We start from the raw sequence: 22,188 nt of genomic DNA on the forward strand, positions 1-22,188 counted from the left end.
ACCCTTGGAAAGGGTATAACTGGTGTGAGATTTTGTGTAAGGTAGAGTCTGGCCTGCGACCTCCTCATGAGACCCTGACGCTGGCTCTACCGATGAAACTGCAAACTATTCTTCAGCAAATTTTTCTCTATTTGATTGAACCTCACGACTCTTGGTCTTCTTTCATCATATCTGGTTTTGGGTCCTTAAGCTGTTACCCCCCAACACTTTTGAGCCAGTATCAAAATGAGTTTGCAGACATAAATGGCTGTCAATCTAATAGAACAAAATCAATCAAACAGATCTGATAAACGTTCAACACTGGGAAAGACTCTGAGGTGAAGAACTTCACACTATATGTGAGTGCAAACAAACTTGGAAACATCTTAATTACTGCAAGCTGGAGACAAACAATGATATGACCAACTTTCTTATCTGAAATTTCTATAACTTTCTATAACTTAAGCTCAAAGGGAATTAATAATTGTATTTATATCATTGTTTTTGGAATGAACTGACGCGTCTTGATATGTTAATTCAGTCTCTGTGCCATTCATAGTTGTTTCTGTCCTGTGTTCCAGGATAAGGTTAAAAGAGGGTCACAAAAGGGAGTCTGTTTAAGCTCTCTGTCTTGGGAGGGAATCACCCTCCTTTTTCTTAACCCATGATTTATCCTTGTGATAGTTGGGATGTGCCGACTTCTGACCCATTTGTCTTGGTTCACCAACAGGTGACAATGTTAGAGTGGGCTTTTTCTCAGTTGATGCAAGCATCCTTGGAGGAATAACCAGTTAGGTCAGACATGCTGGTGCCACAATGACAGATCTCTTATTTTATGGTCCCGGCCAGGGTCTTAAATTTGGGCCTCTTGTGGACTTCGGGTCTTTGTGCTGTTTCGGTACAGTTCTGATCACGTCATCACTGCCATGTCATTGTAAATATATGTGCGATCGGACAAACAAAGTTAATGCAGATAGAGAGATGTAATTTGTGACAAATGAGTCATCTGTTTGTCATTCCTCCTAAACTTTAAACAATCAAAGCTACAGGGAAATGTTGGACACACCCTTTGAAGTGCCAAGCAAGGTGTTCTTGTGTACTTTTCAAATAGTAATGAGGACAGTACCAAAACAGGTCTGGCTCCATAGCTCAGTGGTTAGAGCACTGGTCTTGTAAACCAGGGGTCGCGAGTTCGATCCTCGCTGGGGCCTTAGAATCAATTTTGCACAAGTATCAAAAACAATTTGCAGACATACATAATTTCCAAGAGAACCATGTATTCAGAACTAACAAGAGGAACACTTACAAGTCATCACTATGTGTCTGCCTTGTGTGCTCTGAAGAACTTCAGACTGTGTGCTGAGCTACTAAAACTTGAAGCAATCTATTATATCTCAGATTTACTCAGGAAGGACACCATGTAAAACCAAGTAATGATTTAATTGATCAAAAATATTTACATATAAAAACATTGATACATCAAACCCCCAAATGTCTTGGCTTTGAAAGTACAAAAAAATCTTGCCCAAATAAAAATTTTCTGCAAAAAAATACAAAAGTCTGTAGAAGAAACCTGAAGGCTGCGATGGCATAAAACACAATCACCATTACAATAACAGAAAGCAGATAGAAAAGCAGAGGAACTAGATGAGAAATCTTTTGTCAACCAGAGTTTTGCTGGCTAGGTTCCTGCGGCCCATTCCATTTCGGATTACTCTGAAGACCTAAAGGAGAGCATATTAAAGCTTCATTTTAATCATCACCTCAAAACAATCGAATGAAACCAACCAGCCTATTAACATATCCACATGTACTAACCAGTTGCTGGAGGTATGTTAACACAGCTGCGAGAACGAAGTTCTGACTGCCCAGATCCACCACACAGAAAAAGAGAGTGTCAAAAATCAACAGCACAGCCTCATTACCATAAAAGAGGACATCAGCGAATGAGTGAGAATCATCTGAAGGAAGATAAACACAAAGATATTTACTCAGAACACTAATGACTGGGAAGGGAGTGGATTCTGGAAATCCACTGCCGCTTCAATGAGTGTAACAATCAAGGTACTAATCAATATTTTTCCTTTTACATATTAAATGATTTGACTGACTTCTTTAAGCTTATGAGATTTATGTAGTTATAGAATTATAAGTCAGTTTAATGGAATGTGCTCTCTCCATATTTTTGAGAGAAGTATCTACTCTTCTAGCTGACCTAGGCAGCCAAGGTCATTGTGGTTACTTCACCTGTTGTATTCATGACCACTTCTTAATTAAAGCATTAAATTCAACTTTTCGATACTCAAATACTAGAGAATAGTAATGGAATATTGTCTGAACGAACCTCTCACTGAGAGAAAGAACATGTTATCTGAATATTTTGGGAAAGTTTCCCGTTTTGAGTAGAGTTCAACTAACTCCAACCTTGAAGAAGCTGTGTATCTGTATGTGTACTAGTATTCTTTGTTACAGACTTATTTATTTCGATATGCTGGAGCCTAGACACATTCTCATGACCTCGAAGGGCCACCCACTAACTCAGGGTCCGGGTGTTAGCCGTACAGAGTCAGACTATGGAGATGTGCGAGTGCCTATCAGTCCATGTGTGGAAATTTACTATGTTTATCTATTTCTTAGCCAATCAGAATCATTCAATCTGAAGTAATGACGTAGGTGTAAGGTATAATTGTGGTGGAGAATTTAATGTACGGGGGGGGCGGCCTACAAACTCCTTGTGAGTCTTGAAGTTGACTTCTGCCTGACGAAACTGCAAACTATCTTTAGTAAAAAAATGTTTTCAATTTATTAGAATTCTGACTCCTGTCTTCAATTAACTGCACTTCTAACTCCTGATCTTCATTCATCATGTCTGGTCCTTGGGTCTTTAACTGTAAATTCCCAACAACTGGGATTTATTATGTGTGCATATGATCATCATAGTGTTTTTACCATTATAAAAGATGCTTTTATCCAGTGGCTCTATAAACTCCATACCGATGAATCTCTCAAACAGCAGCTTATCTTTCACGATGTAATCCATCTCACGGTGTGCCTGAGAATATAGCATTCAGAATGAGCATATCAAAACACCAACAAACCGCAATATACTACAGGAAAATCACAAGTATCAATGAAATACAATCCTCACGTGATCGATGACAGAGCCCAGGAATCGGTTCATTGTATGGTACGCTTTTGTGCTCTGCTCACATGGATTGGCTGAAGCATCCACCAACCTTGAGGGACCATTTCTCTGTAGGGGTAGAGACATTGTTAACCACCCTTACTGAGAGAGATTTGTGTGAGAGTATACTTAGTAGCTCAAACTGTAGAGCTTAACGCTAACAACGTCAATGTCTTGGGTTTGATTCCCAGGGAATACAGGAACTGATAGTATGTATACTTTCAATGCAATGTAAAGCCCTATTCGGATGGGACTAGTGTTCCAGGGGGACGTTATAGAAATTAATTTCTCACAGTCGTACTTTGTGATTTTCTCACAACACCTCAGTAAAAATTACAGAGCAAATTACCTACTGTTTTTCAGCGAACTCAGTGGTCCTCTGAGAAATTTAATCCCGTCCGAATGCGAATGTCTGTGATTGCTAATATTATATTATATTATCTTACCACTTCTCCTTATGTGTTTTTTGACCTACCCGAGCAACCTAATCTTTGGCATGCTTTCTGTTACGAACTGCTCCGAGACACGAAGGTAGAGATCCAAATGCAGCTTTAATGAGGGGTAATCCAAAGACGAAATCCAATAAACAGGCAATGGTCGAAACACAGGTAAGCAGTCCAAACAAACAAATAAACAAACCAACAAAACAGGCAGGGACCAGAGGCAAGAGAGTAATCCAGGGAACAAGGCAAGATATCCAAAAAACCAAGAAACAAGAAAACCAGGGAAAAACGCTCAGAGATGCAGTGTAACACAAACAAAACTTCGCAGTGTGTGAATGAGTGAACATGGTATAAATAGGTTGAGACTAACAGGGTGATGAGACACAGGTGAAGAGACACAGGTGAATGCAATCAGAGATGATGAGTCCGGGCAGTGAGTTATGGGAAATGTAGTTAGTGAGTGAATAGGAGAGTCTGGTGTGGAGTGCCCTCTGGTGGTTCTCAAGGGCACTCCAGCTGGTGACGTTACACTTTCATTTAGTTTCAATATGGATGGTATCAGACGAAAAAATAACACATACAATCAATAAATCCAAATCGCGGAATCTGCGAAGACTGCCCATTTAAATATTAGTGTCAGGTAAGAGTAACATACTTCTCTAGATTTCTCTGCTCACGTATGTAGGTTTATTATGAACAGCCACTGCAATAAACTTGTGAAGTTTACTTAAATAGGGTTTAAATTAAAATTATATTAACAAATAATAAATTAAAAGACATATCCGTCATACTATATGTGACCCTGGATCACAAAACCAGTAAAATGTCGCACGGGTATATTTGTGGCAATAGCCAACAATACATTGTATGGGTCAAAAATCATTAGGATATTAAGTGAAGATCATGTTCCATTAAGATATTTAGTAAATTTCCAAATGTAAATATATGAAACATTTATTTTTGAGAGTGAATGCAGCACAATCGCGAAAATAAATGGACAACTTTAAAGGCAATTTTCTCAATGTTTCGATTTTTTTTGCACCCTCAGATTCCAGATTTCAAATAGTTGTATCTCGGCCAATTATTGTCCTATCCTAACAAACCATGCATCAATTGAAAGCTTATTTATTCAGCCTTCATATGATGTATAAATCTCAATTTCATAAAATTGCTCCATGTGCTCCATGTTTTGTGGTCCAGGGTCACATATGACGTACTACTGCACGCACGCACGCACAGCACAGCACATGACCTTCTGTAATGCCCACGTCTAGAAAACAAACACTCTGTAATGAACACAGAGATTTTAGTCCCATTGGAACCAGTACATTAAATCACAGACGTCGAGTGATAAGAATTGTAACTCAAAGTCGTTTAGAAAACTACTCCTATCTGAATAGGGCTTAGCTTTGGATAAAAGCATCTGCCAATTGCATAAATGTAATGTCTTCAAAAGTAAAAATTATTCATAAATAGTCATATGCAAGTAAATAAAAGTATATAAGTAATCAAAGTAAATATACAAGTATATATAAAAGTGTATGCAGTTGTGTTTATACCCTGTTGATTGGCTCAATTATCCGGTCATATTGAGTTCGCAGGCGGTTGGTTATTGAAATCTGAAATGTCTGAGTGTCAGAGTTTGGCAAAAGTCCCCTTTGGCCACACAGATTGTCCTAAAACACATACATATAAAATAAGTCTCCCATACATCCTTCTATTTAAAATGTAAGAAGACTCAAAATCCATCTTACCGCCTCTCTCTTCAGGTTTGTATTCATTTCATCCATGTTAGTGTCAGCATGACCATGAACAGAACGTCCATGGATGTAGTAGCCAAAACATCGATGAGACAGCAGCAGCACTGAGACCTAACAGACATATATACATACATTCAAAGGAAAAAAGCAACATCAAACCATTACGTATGATATAGTCTAAAATTGTACATTTCTTGGCTATGAATTATAGTCTATCTGTTCAACTGCAAAGAAGGTTTTTTTTGCCTGATACTTACATTGCTGATTGAGCACAAATCTACAAACTGGCGAATCTTGTCTTCAACAAAGCGCTCATGGAATACTGTGAAGAATATCATCTAAAGTAATATGATACAAAAAAGAAATGTGTGAAATATCCCAGGTGACACACAAAAAGAGACAGACTGCTTGTCTTTAAGTATATGTTTTTTACCTGCATTAAGCCAATGCAGAGCCACATAGCAGAAGCCACACCGTAGCGGAGTATGAGGCTGTATGAAGGTGTGTATGCCTCAGGAGCTCGACGCAGGTTGGACGAGGGGTCTCTTAGAGCCAAATTTGAGAAGCCCACCACCTGCAAGCACAATATTCATTATTTGTTAACACAATCCTTAACAAAGTGGCATAATCTGAGTGGCCAGTTTGAGAATAAGCTTTTTAGGCAAACTGTAGATCAGAGATGTTGGACTCACCTCTAGAAAAAAGAGCACAGCGATGACTTGAAAAGTGGGGTTGATCTTGCGAACGGTCTGAATCTCATTCCACTCATTGGCCACAAAATATGTTCTCCAGATACTGACAGGAGATGCTTGACTTTTTGCTTCGCCAGACCCTGAGCACATTACAACCCATTAATATAGAATATTTATAATAAAAATAAATTTTAAAAAGGATTAAAAGTGTAGAGTTTATATAGGTATAATGGAACGTGTATTTGAAAAACACATTAGAGGAACAATGTAATTACCCTCCACGTGTTTACTGGATTTACCACGAGGTCTTTCCCAGTCTATGAAGAAAATATCCACAGATAGCTGAACAAAGAGCTTATGAAGAAATTGTACCGTCTGTAACAAAAACAAGACTTGGGTTAAGCTGGGAAGAAAGGGAAAGGAGAGAAAAGACAGTATTACTTTAATTATGCAAACTGTAGTAGTGTATAAGCTGATGTACATATTTGAACTCACCTTCAATGCAAAGGCACAACCAACATAAACAACAAAACGCTCCTCCTGAGCTGGTAATGGCAGCAACACAGACACAAATAGCTGGGCCTGGAGATATACAAAAAAAGCCTTGTTTTTATATGTCTTGAATTCTATATTAAAGGGATAGTTCTCTCACCAAACAGTTGATGGACCCCATTGACTTCCATAGTGGGAAAAAAATATATACTATGGAAGTCAATGCGGTCCGTCAACTGTTTGGTTACCGACATTCTTCAAAATATCTTCTTTTGTGTTCAACAGAACAGAGAAACCCAGACAGGTTTAGAACAACACGAGGTTGAGTATGTGATGACACAATTTACATTTTTTAGTGAACTATCCCTTTAAGGCCTGTTCATACCAAGAAAAAGTTTATTGCAAAAAGTCTGTGCAATAAACGTTTTTATTTAATGCATCGGTTCAGACCAACGCGAACCTTCGCAAGCCGTCAAAGCGACATATTCTTTTAAGGGTTTGTCACACTACACTTTTCACTCCATTGACTTCCATTCATACGCATGCGAATGCTGGAGATTTAAGAAATTCAAGCTCATGTGAATTTCGCGACGGTCCAAAATTCATGTTTGGTGGAGTAAAGTGGAGTAGATTGTGTATTTTTATATTTTGGATGTATTATATGTTGAATTATTTTTGGAAAAAGACGCTGTACAGTGAGATGTCATATTACGACTGCTGCAGTGTCAGTAGAAATAATGCATGCTCAAAGCCTAGTGTGAACGCTGCTTTTCGAAGGCTCCCTCAAATGCGGCCTTGAAATGCGTGCTTTGTTTCCTGTGAAGAGGTGAATTCTTAAATCCACTGACCCTTTAATGTATATCATTTTGAGTTGTTTGGAATCAAGTGTTAATCAATATTTATCCTTCGAAATATTAAACTATTTGAATGACTTCTTCAAGCTTATGAGACTTAAAGTCTTTTTTTGGCTTTTAGTATGAATATGTTAGCCTTAAGGTTACCTACAGTATACGCTAGTGTGCTCCAAAACAATGACACAATTTGTATTTTGAAGATATAAGTGTTCAAAACTTACAGTCTCTCACTTCCGCCAATATGGATCAGTGATTTTGATGACATCACTCGGCAGCACTTCAGCTTTCATTAGATTTTCTGTCCAATCAAATGCTCTCTAGAATCTGAAGCGTCCCTACACGAGTCGGTGCAGACCACAAAACGTATCGGAATCGGACCAAGACCAAATCATCAAGTGTTTATTGTTCACTTGACTCGCTTGCTGCAAGTTTAATCTTCTGGATCAGTCGAATTCACAAATGAACCATTTGATGTTATTTGTGAACCCATTGATTGAAAAGAATTGGCTAAAAAGATTCGCTCACGAAATGGGACACTTCACATGCACTTTTGGTCTCCTGGACAATGGCTGCCACATACGCGTGTCCATTAAGTCCATGAGACTGTATGGTATCCCATTTTGTCATTTTAGGTTTCAGAAGGGTGCTCCTCGGGTCTTAACAATAAATTCCCCTACACCCGGGCCACAAAGGATACAACGCATGGATCCTTTGCGGCCCAGACTATCCCAAGATTCATTGCGCACAGATGATGGCAGGATTAATTTTTTTTTTTTTTAAAGCCAGATTACACTTTTAAATGTAAGCATTGGGTTTTCAACTTACTGGCCAACCAATAAAATTAATGCTTTTGGTCACATGCCCAGAGACACTGCAGTTAAACTACGATTGGTGGTGCTCACGAACAGAGTACCGTAGTTTGCTGAGCGATAATAATGAATACACTATAGTGAATACATATTTCTGAATGGCTGTTTGAAAATATGTACATTCTGTTTGACTTCCTTATACATGACAAGCGGGTGTCAGAAACACAAAATTGCACAACTGTCTTGATGTGAACAGGCCTTTAGACCTAAAGAGCTCCATATAAAAATAATGAGTATGTAAACAGCACATCCTAGAAGAAGAAAAAAATCTCATTTGATAGAACAGTGGAAGAAAATCACAGAAACAAAGACACTAAACTAATATTTGAGAAGTGGCTGAGACTACATTAACAACAGAAAAAGTGACAGACTTGCCTCCAATGTCTGGAAAATAATGAGAGGAACAGAAAAAGAAAGAAAAAGGAAAAAAAGATTCATGTAAGGCTTAATCATATTCATAATAGACTAGACAGCACCATCCACAGACATGACAAATGCAAACCTTAAAGAATATGAGCCAGTAGAGGCCAGTTCCAACAGTGATGATGAAGAAAACATTTGCCAGGTCACCAGCATAGAACAACAGAAACTTTATAATTGTCTGAAATAGAAAGGGACATTATTATGAATACATGTTTAGCATTGTGTTTATTATCACGTCTGAATGGGAGTCCTTACCTGTAGGTCAATGAGAGGAGATGCAATTCTTCTTTTCCAGCTTGCGGTCTTCAATAAAGAATGGACAACAGCCACCCCTCCCAGCACACCAAGAGCAATCTGGATATGAATCCACATTTAAATAAACAAACAGCATTACAAAATACACCAGAACATCCTGGCCAACATAAAACAGAAGACTGACTTTCAGTGCCTGTTCATACTCACATCAGTTTTGATCCGAGCTTCCTCCTGGTCCATTGTATACTCAAGAGAGAATGACACCTGCACATACAAAAAAACAGAAATGAACCTGTCTGGCTGGTCATATAACAGTTAAAAATGTGTAAAATATTAAAACTGTTATTAAGTTTTTACTGTGTTTTGTATCTTGTCTGTCAACAGAATAAAATAATTAGTGATTATTTATCATGATTTCAGACCTGAGTTTAGAAAGCACAATGGTAATAATAACGTCAAATTTAGTCAATGTATTTACTATAAAAAAACACATGAATATTCAGCAATATTATTGATCTGACTGTACTGATCCTATTGAATGAGAACTGAACTGGACGATGACATCATTTTTTGCAGAACTGCTTTATAGATTAAATTAACTTATTCAATAATTGATGATCTTTACAACAGAACTGAATCAACACTGAACTGACTTCAACTGAACAACAGTCGAAATGCATCATTATCACTGTAAAGCTGCTTTGAAACAATCTGTATTGTATAAAGCTCTATCTAAATAAAGGTGACTTGACTATTACTATTTATTATATTTTCTTATGCTTTATTTTCTGCAAACACCCTATCAGAAAAGTTCAATGGTCCGCTGGCCAAAGGGATTACATATAAAGGCATGCAGTAGACTTACAGTAACAGTCTGTGTGCTGGGGTCAGTGACGAGTATATCCGAGTAGGCCACGGTCATCAGAGGGGGGTAGACCAGTCCCTTCTGTGTATTCGGCACCAGTTGAAATCTGTTCAGTGCAGGACATCAAGCTTAGTGAGATCTCGAACTATAGGGCTTTCACACTGTGCTTAAGCACAGGTTATAGTCGTTCTAAGCCAGGGTAAAGGAACGTTTTAAAAGTGTGGTTAGCACCACTTTTTACCCAGGGCTGTGAAACCCTGCTCCTAACCCTGAATTGCAGGGCCAAACATGTACAGTGTGAAATGGTGTGGCGTTAGAACGTTACGACTAGTTGTCTTATATTCATGTGCTTTGGACAGTCACGGAAACACTGTGCGTTGTATATTATAAACAGTCGTTTCAGCGTTTGATAGAATGTAGAACAGCGATGGAAAACGTGTCAGCAAGAGTAAAGAAGAGACCTTTTCATTCTTACTTTATAGTCCGAAAAGTCCATTTAGAAAAATTATAGTACAGCCGGCAATGTGCAATATGTGGATGCACAATTCTAGAGCCTTTATATAAAAATATTGTTTGCTGCGTTGCGTTCGTTCAATAAGTAACAATATCACCGCAAATATGCGAAAAATGACGTTAACCCAGGGTTTAGGATTGTACTTTGAGAAACGTCAGTTTATATCAAGGATTAATTGTTAACACTGGGTAAATTATGAGTAATGTTAAATGTGAAGCAAGATAACCCAGGATACAATTTACCTGGGTGTTAGAATGACTGTGAAAAGCCCTAATGTGCGATTTATGTGTTTGGGAGTGCGTAGTATTTACCCGATCTTAATATTAGAGGCCACACGTATGGCTCTGGGTGAAGAACTCAAAGAGTTTTCCCTTCCACTCAACGTGTCCACAAGCATCAGCCTCCGGGTCAGGTACCAGTTATTCATGTTAGATCCTGACACAGGAGAAGTCAGCATGGTGATACAGCAGCAAGGTCTTCACATATGATAGTGTTTGATCAAACAATGTGTTTGTATGTTGTACCCTGATTAGTGAACTGGCCATTAAACTGCTGGTTGACATTTAGGAGAGGCACTGCAAGAAGACGCTTGTCTTTCTGTGCCTTCTGAATGACCAGGAACACGTCATAGAACACAGGCTCTGGATAACCAATCAAGAGCTCTGACACAGAAAGCACACACTAAGGAAAGAAAAAAGTCATTAACACACATACACATATTCAGCTGAAAATAAAAACATGCATGAATACAATAAAGTAGAACAAATTGCTAAATACAATATGGCTGGACACATGTGGAGTGCTTCTCAATACTCAAATTGATACTTAATTTCTTAATGAGGAGCGAGGAAGCTTCCAGAGGAGCTATAAGCGAGGACGCACAGGTGTATCTTATGCAGAGGTCTTTCTTGTCAAAAACCTGACGCACATACAATTCCTCCTCCCCCTTTACCATGTCACAACAATTTTAATTTATGTTTTATCCTTGCAGTTTAAACCAAACATTTCAACAGGGCATCTTGCTTTATAATTATTTATTAGGAATTTCCTAAATAACCAAAACGCCAGAAAAGGAAGCAAATGAGGATGCATAAATAAGAAATGAGAAACATCCATGGATTACACAGAAGATAATTGAGACTCACACTCTGCTTGTAGGCTGTCCCAAACGTGAAGGCGGACTGTTGACTGGTAAGGGTGTCTGGACAGAGCTATAGAAGATAAATGAAGCAACTCTGTATCTCACAATACTTTTCAATTCCAGTTGTTTTGTTATAAGCTTTCACAAAGAGGGGCCAGGTTCATGAAAATCTTATCAAGAGAAATTCTAAGGAGTTAGTAAGAAAGATAGTCATCTTGAAATCAAAATATCTTATTTTCATGGAATATTTAGTATTTATTATAAATAAATAATATTTACAATAAATACTGTGGGACAACCTTTTTTCTTGTTAAAAAGCAGTTTCACTCAGATATACATCACAATATGGAAGAAAAGACTATTGCAACTTCCATTACATGTATGCAGAATTTAGTGCAATTCTTGAAAAACTATTAAGACATTCTCAAATATTTTCTCAAAAGGGATAGTAAGTTCACCCCCAAAAAAATTCATAAATTACTCACCTTGGTGTTGTTTTAATGCCGTGTGCCCCTCTTTCTTTTATGGACCACAAGTAATAATATAATATTTAAAAATAATACTTTTTTTTTTACGAAAATCCTGACTTTGGCCGATGGTCTTCAGTTTTGTATTTCTTGATTTCTCACAACTTGTGTGCTTTTTCTGGACGAGACAGAGTGAACTGTGTCGCTAACAGAGTCACAAGAACGTGGGCGTCTTGTAGCCGTGCATTGAAGACCAATAGCCATGGTCAGGATTTTAGTAAAATAATACATTAAATTTCATCTCATATACTCTCAGAACACTTGGAATATACGACACGTGACGCATGGGAGCATTCTGTGATACTTTTTGTATAGACAAAAAAAAAAAGGCAAAGAAGGAACGAAGACGGAGGAAGGGAAAATCCTCATCAGAAGGAAATCATCTCCAAAGAAAGAGAGATGATACGAATAATTAGGAAACAAGAGAGATTAAATAAAAGACTGATGAATAAAACAGTTAATTGGGGAAAAGCATGGTGAGGAAATTTGTTTAAATATGAAATGCGAAGATAAACGGAGAGAATTGACCTCCTTTCCACTAAGGAAGGACCTCAGCTCTGTCTGTTAGAAATGGAAGCAACATGCAGCCCTGTCAAGTGTTGATACATACATATAGTTGCTGTAAAAAACAGAGCTTGCAAAGCTGCAGACATCCGTAATAGCTTTTAGTGCATATAGATCAAAGTGAAGACCAAGACATATATAACCTTTTCTTCACTGTGAAAATTGTTTAAAGAGTGAAAAACGTTGCTGCAGGCAAGAAGAGATCAGCGGATCTAGTTCAGTTATGGCAACGAGCTTTCATCTTCAAGGAACCAGAAAAAGGGGAACTTGTATACACAGTTATAGGAACTCGGGGGGCCTAAAATGACCGTTTTGCTGAATGCTGTAGTTAAGGGAAACCCTGTAACTCTGAAGAGTATAAAATGTGAAACTTCTGATTGTTCAAGGCCTAAACTTGTGAAGATTTCTCGTATTTCTGTTATCAGGGTTGCTGCATACTTTTTAAAGTCAAATTTAAGGCTTTTTAAGACCTGAAGAAATAAAAATTAATACTGTACATTAGGGGTGTGCAATATTGAAATTATATCACAATATTTCCAAAGTTTTGATGATTATAATGTGTTTTTGTGCTGGTACCATGGCTGGTTTAGGCCTGTTGTTGACAGCTGACTCACAAAGATATTCATATTATTCATTCTATGCGGTGGTCAGTTCACAGCAGTGACAGAAATTAACATTTTTATTTATTATTTCCAGGGGCATTTTTACCTATAAAAGGGGATTTTTCTAAACATGTGTTGGAGAATTTCATCTGTCTCATACATGGGTCCAATCTAAATGCATGAATATTAGGGATACTAGGCCTAAAATATGGGAGGCCTGAAAATACGGGAAATAGAGAGAACAGGTCAAAGGGGACAAAATGATGGGAAACACTGAACCTGTCAAAAGTGTATGTGAGGATAAGAACTGGGAAAAAGGTTGTATGAGGACAGGATAAAAACTGGGTGAAAGGTTGTGCAGGATGAGAGTGGAAAAGTACCCAAAAAAACAAATATGAAATCATATCTAAAAAGCGCATGCGCCAGTATGGCCACCAATAGAAATTGGACATTAATGCAGGTGTTTCTAATCGTGGCTACGTGAGAAAAAGATAACTATGTTAACGCTAATTGTACACCAAGTGAGGAAATTGGACACCAAGGGATGAGAAAAAAGGTATAAGATCTGAAAGAAAACCATTGTAAAATTGGATGTCCGGATGGCCAGCCGGCTTCTCACTTTGTTGCTTGTCAATAAAGTTAATTCTTCTGAGACCTGAAACTTCGACTCAGAAACATTTCTTATGAGACCTGAACCAAACATTGAAGACCTCAACCAAAGATCGTGAATTGGCCACAACACGTGTTAGATGTATTCATCACCTTTTATGTCAAATTCTAACATTCACATTAAATTATATTAGAATAATAACAGTATAGGGCTGTTACCTACCAGTCAAATGAAATAATTATCAACAAAACCCATCTTTGCAGTGCAGAGGTGACACAGAAGCGGCATCAGAAGTGGCATTAATATATTTACGCAGCATTTAAAATTGCATAAATAATGCTATGAGATTTTTTTTATTTTTTTTAATATTTAAATATGAAATTATTTCTAATTTGAACTTTTTAATTAAAGGGTATTTTAAATTAGCCTGGTCCTACCAGACTCTCGTATATTTCATTTGTACAGAGAGTCTGGCCACTCTCCATTGACAAGCGTTAACTTCCTTGAAGGCAGGTACTCTGTTGAAGTTTAAAACTATTGGATCTGCTCAGAGCCACTCTGGATCTGCCATAACCAAACGCGAACTAGCACACAACCTCAACATCATTGTTCTCAGCCACTCCCTCTGTTTACTGACTGGACCGGCAAAAATTTGGCCAGAGAAAACCCACGAATATACCGCAAACCCAGAGGGAGTACTGAAGGAAAATGAAAATTTAGCAGAAGTACGTAGGAGGGCGGAGCCATGCTAATTTTAAATATGAAACTAAAACCGCCAGTAGGTGGTAGCAAGTCGCTGTCTTAATTAATGAGTTGAGGTAGTCATTCATTCAACCGATTTGTTCAAACGGCTGATTCATTCAAGAAAGAAGCAAGTGATGGGTCATTTAATCATTAATTACACTGATTCGTTTAAAGCGCAGATTCAGTCAGTAAAAAAAAAATATCATCGCTGTCTGTTGCAAGGTTCTGCTAGTTTCATTTTGACATTTTTTTCAGCGAAAAATCCACAGGAAGACTGGTTATGTTGATTTTTTATTCTGTACTTTGTTATTAAAACGAAACCATGGAATGTGTGGTGATTCATAACCTCTCTTAAACAAGTGCCAGAGTATACCTATTATCTGAACCTGCTGAACACCCGAATCCAGACTGAGATTCGATCTCACCCTTAAGAAGAAAATGACAGGCTTTCTAACTTCTTAAGTTAGAATTTTTTTTAGAAATTAAGCATAATTTTATTCTTAAAAATGTTTCGTAACCCGACCCCAGAAATTGGTCTTGCCTGCCTACCTGCAGGTTTCCTCCACCGACGCTCTCCCATCTCATAAACTCCCCACGCACTGAGTAAACAGCAGCCCGCAGCTCGATGTTAGTGTTCTGAAAGTGGGAAGAAGGTTTGTGAAAATGACAACATGTAAGTTTATGCTTAAAATATGTTTAGATGTCCACAGTGCTTACCTTTTGTGCCCCTTTAAAGCTGAATCCAACAGGAAGTGGTTCATTCTGTAGAACTCGTGATGCCAACCCAAGCTGTTCTCCATAGTATAGCCAAGGCAGGTTTGTCCTCCTACAGTCACAACATTGTCTATGAAAATCAAAAATACGAGCACACTGGGTTTTTCTACCCATTTGATGTGAATTTAAATACATTACAGACAGAGATACTTCTTAAGTATCATGATGCAAGTAGCCGTAATATGTAACTGATGTAATATCAGATCAATTCAGTTCTTCTCACATCTAATCTCAGTCATAAAGCAGTTGATCTTGAATGAATCACACTGTATTTAAGTATATAACAGATGCAGTTTATGTTGCACATGACGTATCTCCTATGGTTGATTACAGATCTTATTAACGGTAATTTTGTGCAAATGCCAAAAAGTCTAAGAAAAAAGTCTAAGATGGGCCGAGTTCATTTACCACACCCCTCACACATATGTGAGTGTGACATGAATCCAAAGAAGCCGTTAGTGCAAATCAATCGAAAGATTAAGAGGAAATCAGAAATGTCAAAATAGCAAGTTAATAAATGTGTACGAACCAGTGGGACAGAATTATCTTGTTTTATGTTGTATGCCAACAGTATAAATGATGTATATTTTTGTTAAACAGGGAGATTCTCTGGGATTATCAGCTCTCTAGCTCTCTCTATGGTCCAATAGTAGTGAATAGTAAAGTACAATACAATAACTGTATATGTATTACCAGTAGGAGATGTCCTGGCTGCTGCCCTGAGCAGCTGTTGCTCTGTAGATTGTGTTGTAGAGGCCACAGGCATCATTGTTGATGGTGCTGGAGGAGTGCATGTTCATCACACACATGTTGCCCAGAGACTGACATGCTGTCCTGTTAGAGAACAACTACAGAACAAAGTAAACAAAACGTATATATGTTCAGAAGTTAGGCATATAAACATTTAAAGAGGAACTATTATGCTTTTTTACATTTTCATCTTTCTTTAGTGTGTAATTTTGCTGTTTGAGCATGAAAAAGTTCTGCAATGTTACAAAGCACAAAGTCCACTTCAAAGGGAGCTATTCTCTAGCCTATATCAGTAAGCACTGTGCTCTGAACTCTCTGAAAAGCCAGGATTGGAGTTTTGAGTTTTCTTACAGGAACATACACGTCACAATATTCCTAATTTAAATAATTCCCACCTAAGGCATACGCAAAAAAAGGCATGAGCCCTGGTTGAGTTGCCTTAGCAGTGTGTTGAAACTCGCGGTTATGGTAAGGGGTGTGACATTTGGTCAACACACTGATCCAGCTGAGAAATCAGAGCAGCACATTGCACTTTTCGGAAGGAGGGGCTTCACAGAGACGGGAACTAAACAGAGTGTTACAGACAGACCGCAACAATGTCAAATATGTGAAAAATAATTGTGTTGTTTTTTCAACATTCAAGCATGAAAATCTATTCTAGTAGACCCCAAAAACCAAATCAAGACTTTGTAAAAGGTCATAATATGCACGTGAAGTAGGCTAATCATCGGCCGGAGTGACTGCTGTTACGCCTACTGAGTGGCAGAGTTGGTTTTCAGTGTGAATGACGTGAAAAACACACAAAACACATCTAAAACAGGAAATAGCTTTGAGATTGACTGTACAAATATATTTGACAAGAAATCTGAGGTATATTTTTACAGACTAGGAATATTGTGCCGAAAGCTACAGAAAAGAGAAGCAAATGGATCGCTACAATTTACTGAAACACAGCGGCAGCGACTCCAGGCAGCGAAACGTGGATTTGCAGTTATCATTTTGTGTAAATATATTGAATTTTGGGGTAAAATCATACCCTATATATTGTATTGTTATATTGTATTGACAACTCATCAATTAAATATTTAGGCTACCTTCTTATATTCTGTATGATTGGATTTTTTTTTTTTAACACTAACAAAAACTGTACAAGTTTTAGGGCTGGAGGATATGAAAATATATACAGTTGTAATCAAAGTTATTCAACCCGCATTGCAAATCAGGTTTATTTCAGCTGTTATAGAACCAACAAATAAAACAAAAGTAATTGAAATACAGGAATAAAAAATGCATGTGTGTGTAGAAACTTACCAAACAGGCAGCTGCTGAAGAATACATGAAGCTTGAAAACCATGCTGATGGGAGAGAGAGGGTCTGTGGAACACAAACACGCATTACACTTTAAAACAATGAACCCCAGCACACTAACAACAGTACACAAACACAATTCATAATGTTAACTTTGGACTCTTACCAGTTGGCCAAAGATGACATTTGAGGCAATAGAGGTAGGCAAACTGTTTGAAGGGAAGCACATTCCTCCTGCCTGTGTGATGAAAGCATAACTTTCTCAATTCTCATCACTCTAAATGCATCGCATAAACATAGGCTATACATAAATTTAAACAAATGCACCAGATTCTCACCAGCACGTTTGATGTCCCGCAAACACACGACTGAGATGAGTTGATGAATGACTCCTCACATCTCACACACCTAAGCATACGCATGTCCGAACAAAATGAATCACTTTTTATGCATGAAGATCAACATGAAAACCCAGTGCCATTGATAGGAATGGCAGCTTTACCTTTTGCCTGTTGTATCTGGGGCCGAAAAAGCAGGCTCTGTTGCATTACATGCTTCACATCGCGCTTCATTTAATGGGTTCCCATTCCCATCTCTCTCCACTGACAAATACAATTAGATACCATGCAATTATAAAACAATACAGCAACTTTTACCTAAAACTGTGCACTGTTTACCTACCCAGCACGCTTCCCTCAGGACACTGGCACTTGCCATTCACCCCTACACTTCCAGGACAACGGATACATCCAAACCCATCCTGAGTAACCCCCTGTAATCATATTATTGTAAAATAGTATTGGTATTCTTAATATAATTAATACAATAACAATATCAATACCTAATTCAATTCATTACAGTACCTGATTGGCATCAGGACACTGCTGGCACGTGATGGACGCCCCATTACTGACCAGCACCCTGAAACCAGTCTGACACTCACATATCAGTCCTATATGGCAGAAATACACATGATCGTACAAGCTGCTTTACAATTAAGCATGTTATAAAACATTTATGGTTAATAATAACAAATAAACCTCTATATTTTAAGCATTTATTTGTTTATTGTGGTGTTATGTGCAGCAAACGTTTTTATTATTTTTTATATCGCGTGCAGTTGATTCACTGACAAGACGCTTACTCGTATGAATCTAGGTTATATCAACAACAGATATGACGACACATCAATAAATGACTGCTGTCTAGTGTAAAACTTATATCATCTAAAGGTTAGGTTGGTCAAAACAAAGCAAACTAATCTGCGCGCGCGTTCCGCGTAACGTTAACGTTACCTGATTTGCTGTTGACTTGATTCGGCCCACATTTCACACAAGACAAGCTCGAAATATCAAAATAACTTTCAGCACCACAATCCGAAGGCTGTTGAAGAGATATAGAAAACTGCTGGCAAGAAAAAGCGTTTAATTTGATCAGGAATATGATCGAGAAACTGCACACGAAAGCTCTCAGCGTCCCCGTCGCCATGGTGCAGAAGAGATGACGCTTGATGACGTACATGTTCCTGTTTACGCTCAGAGAGCGTGTTGCGTGCGCGCCGCCGCGCCCCTCTTAAAAGTCTCTTCCAGAGAGGAAGTTGAGAGTTACTCACCGGACGCATGTGGTGTGCAGTTTGCAGGTTACCGCGTGTTTTCTGTGACAGAAAAAGTTTTGTGCAGGGAACACTTTATATTGAAGTATATGTTTTAAAGAAAACCAAACGGTAAGTAAGGGTCTGAGGACACATTTGATTCGAATTTTTAGCTGTAAGGGAATTTTCTGGTGTGATTATTTTTGTTGTTGCCCTTTTGGAAGTTTTGAACAAAAAGGAGAAAACAGTAGTTTGTACATAGTTTGTGTGTGTGTGTTTTTATATTCAAGAAACATATCTAAAATGTTTGCTTTTTGCCTCTTTTTTTTTTATAAAACAGATCTCAGTGGTTTGTGAGAAGAATTTGATCATGACAATAGTGGTTCTGCGTTTGCAAGGTTTAAACACAGAGGCAGGATCTGAAGATATTCGCAGATTTTTCCATGGCTTGCACATACCTGAGGGTGGTGTTCATATCATCGGTGGTGCGATGGGTGAAGCTTTCATTATTTTTAATACAGAGAGAGAAGGCCAACTAGCCATGCGCTACTCTGGAAGACTCCTCAGAGGCTCCTCTATTTCATTACATATCAGCAGTCTGGCTGAGTTAAAGAGAATAATGGAGTCGAGATTGAGGAAACCAAAGTCGACAGTTGAGACCAAAATAGTGCCATCATCGCCATCGGACACCAATGCAGCTCTTTTGCTTAGTCTAATGGCTGCTATTCACGGACCGCATTCAGACAACAAAGTGAATTGCCAAAGTCCGGCCCACCAAACGCTTGAAGATATCAACCAAAATGTTCCAAAAATACACAATCATTCTACAACTGACAACCAAACAAATACGGATGCTCAGCATAGTCTTGCTTATGACTTGGCATCTAAGGAGCAGAAAAGCAGAGGAGAAAACCTCAATATCTGTAAGCCAGGGTACCTTCGGCTTTATGGATTTCCTGACTCTGTTGCCAAACAAGAGATCTACCAGTTCCTACGGGGACTGCCAGTGTTGGAGGTCATTACGAAAGTTCGACTGGAACTGGGCTGGTGCGGTATGGCAAAGCTGGCTAGTTTTGCAGATGCAGAGGAAGGGCTGAAATACAGCCACAGAAAATTCAAAGAATTCAATGTTGAGGTCAGATTTGCCCATGAGAAGATGTGGACCGAAGCCGTGGAGCAGTCAAAAAATTGCATGCAAAACATCAAGCCTCACACTTTATCAGAGCAAAAAGAGGTCAACGCAGATAGAAATGCAATTAGAGGTTTCTTAACCAAAAGAAATGCAGAAGAACAGCCCTCCCCAGGATCTCCTAAAAAATTCTGCCGAAACTTTCCATCCCCTCAAACTGAACAATCTGTTATTGTCAATAATCTTTCAAGGAATATAACCAAGACGGAGATCAAGAAGATTTTCGGCTGTCAAGCAATCCCAAACCATAGAATAAAACATTTATTAAACAAGTGGGGAGAGAGGACAAGCACTGCGTTCATTACCTTTGAGCATGCAGAAGACCACGCCTCAGCTCTGAACATGAATGGCACTACTGTTGGCTTAAAAAACATTGAAGTGTCATCCATTACTAAAGAAGAAATACTTGCCATAGTCAGCAGAAACCGATGTATTGTCTGGAGGCCAACGCCTTATGGAAAGATACATTTACCCATGTCGTGTATATATGCACGCAATTTTCCTGCAGATATCAGGAAACAAGAGGTGAGAGATTTTTTCATGCGCTTTAACATCTCTGAAAATGCAATCATATTGCTTGTGGACAGCCAGGGCAATGGCATTGGGGAAGCCATCGTGCAGTTTGGATGTGAGGAAGTCGCCAGACAAGCCCAGAGTCTTCATGGCAAGCATTTTATGGGCGCAAAAATTCTACTCACTTGCATCACACGTCAACAGATGGAGAAGATACTTGGCACAAGTTGAACAACTGGAGATGTGAGATGTTTTCAGCACCTTCAGAGACCAGCAGTGGTGTAAAATCTATGTTAATGAGGACAATTCATACATTTGAAGATTTATAACAAGCTTTCTCCTGCCAAATGCTGTAGAAATTTGGAACTCTGGCAATCAATGAGCTCAAGCAATATTATGGGTACAACAATTGAAGATGCTCAGTCAAGATTTTGAGTACCACATGGAAGGAGCATACTCAAAAAAAGACCTCAATATTTTTCATACAATGGTTGCCAAAGTATTAAGGACTACTCCAAGTGCTTAAATAATGTCTGTATAGTTCCACATTTAAAACTTTTGCACTTGTTGCTTTTTTTCCCACTCAGTTGTTGCTGCTGAACACACAGCTTACTGGCTTCAATTAAATACGGATATATCCCAGATATCTTGTATTGCATATTAAAATTTCGTTTTTGAGTCATTCGGTTAGACTGTATATATTTTAAGTTTATCAGAAATGTATTACAGACAAGATGTTTAAAAGGGTTTCTGACCATGTCTGTATGGTAGCCAGTATTTTGATTTGCCATTTCTATACATTCCTATTTCTAAAACAGAAACCACTTTGAGTTGTTTCTGGCTTCGTGACTTGATAAATTTGTATTTAATTTGACATTTTGATGTTATATTGCAATTAAACTTGCACAAGCAGCTTCAGACAATTTTTCAGTCTCTAATTTGTCAATAAAAATGTATATTTTAAATTATATCTCAGCCACCGCACTAACCATTATTTTTAATCGAAGATGTCGGTGTGTTATCCAAGCATTAATGGCAAGGAAAGCCGCTTAGACTTGGGAGCTGTGCATATGAGGCGTTTCTCCCTCCTATCTGCTTCAAGGTTGTAAAATATTGTGGCATTTCTTTGTTGTTTAGAATCCAGTATTCTCATAATACTTGTCTTTTATGAGTTTAATGAAGAACTCTGTCTCATCTTCTGTCCGCCATCAATGTCAGGTGACCTGTAAATGCGCAAAAACTTTTTTTAATTGCCTGAAAAACCACCTCATTTGTGATTTTTTTTTTTGCCATTTATGGGAGTTTTTGTAAAATTGATGCGTTTCCATTGGGGAGTTTTCCATCTCAATTTGCATGGGTAATGGAAACGCGACATGATGCAATTTCATATACGCAATGCCATTTGCACTGCACTGCATAAAGGGAAAATGAGATGAGAATCAATGAAAAGTGGTCTACATAAATATTTAAAAACCCTAATCAAACATAAAACATTTGAGGGTGTTGTTTGATCAGTATCATTATGCTCCATTATGCAACCCACCA

General features: G+C 38.2%; 2 protein-coding genes across 2 annotated transcripts; one reads left to right on the forward strand and one right to left on the reverse strand.

Annotated features, from left to right (window-relative positions):
- Positions 1–1,400: 1,400 nt before the first annotated feature.
- Positions 1,401–18,856, reverse strand: tmem67 (transmembrane protein 67). Its single transcript, XM_082149184.1, has 28 exons — positions 18,646–18,856; positions 18,214–18,302; positions 18,032–18,122; positions 17,853–17,952; positions 17,689–17,758; positions 17,517–17,588; positions 17,354–17,416; positions 15,986–16,140; positions 15,236–15,344; positions 15,068–15,154; positions 11,476–11,541; positions 10,855–11,011; positions 10,642–10,765; positions 9,817–9,922; positions 9,159–9,215; positions 8,952–9,050; positions 8,776–8,874; positions 6,554–6,640; positions 6,334–6,433; positions 6,059–6,198; positions 5,800–5,940; positions 5,624–5,704; positions 5,361–5,477; positions 5,166–5,282; positions 3,128–3,232; positions 2,929–3,031; positions 1,798–1,940; positions 1,401–1,703 (listed from the first exon to the last, which is right to left on the reverse strand). Exons 1-28 carry the CDS (start codon positions 18,836–18,838, stop codon positions 1,623–1,625), a joined length of 2,952 nt encoding a protein of 983 aa, XP_082005310.1. The 5' UTR covers positions 18,839–18,856; the 3' UTR covers positions 1,401–1,622.
- An 80-nt stretch (positions 18,857–18,936) lies between these two features.
- Positions 18,937–21,566, forward strand: rbm12ba (RNA binding motif protein 12Ba). The gene is made up of 2 exons (XM_082149433.1): positions 18,937–19,073; positions 19,282–21,566. The coding sequence occupies exon 2, from the start codon at positions 19,312–19,314 to the stop codon at positions 20,872–20,874; it is 1,563 nt and encodes a 520-aa protein (XP_082005559.1). The 5' UTR covers positions 18,937–19,073; positions 19,282–19,311; the 3' UTR covers positions 20,875–21,566.
- The last annotated feature ends 622 nt before the right edge of the window (positions 21,567–22,188 follow it).

Source organism: Leuciscus leuciscus (genome assembly GCF_965113295.1).
Source record: "Leuciscus leuciscus genome assembly, chromosome: 20".
In the NCBI taxonomy this organism is placed as follows: Eukaryota; Metazoa; Chordata; class Actinopteri; order Cypriniformes; family Leuciscidae; genus Leuciscus; species Leuciscus leuciscus.

Bases quoted from the DNA above. Each gene is read 5' to 3' on its own strand.
- rbm12ba (XM_082149433.1), top strand. From the start codon at position 19,312: ATGACAATAGTGGTTCTGCGTTTGCAAGGTTTAAACACAGAGGCAGGA.
- tmem67 (XM_082149184.1), bottom strand. From the start codon at position 18,838: ATGGCGACGGGGACGCTGAGAGCTTTCGTGTGCAGTTTCTCGATCATA. The intron at 18,303-18,645 runs GTAACGTTAACG...TCTGCCATATAG, and splicing joins TCAAGTCAACAGCAAATCAG to GACTGATATGTGAGTGTCAG. The intron at 6,434-6,553 runs GTGAGTTCAAAT...TTTTTGTTACAG, and splicing joins GTTGTGCCTTTGCATTGAAG to ACGGTACAATTTCTTCATAA.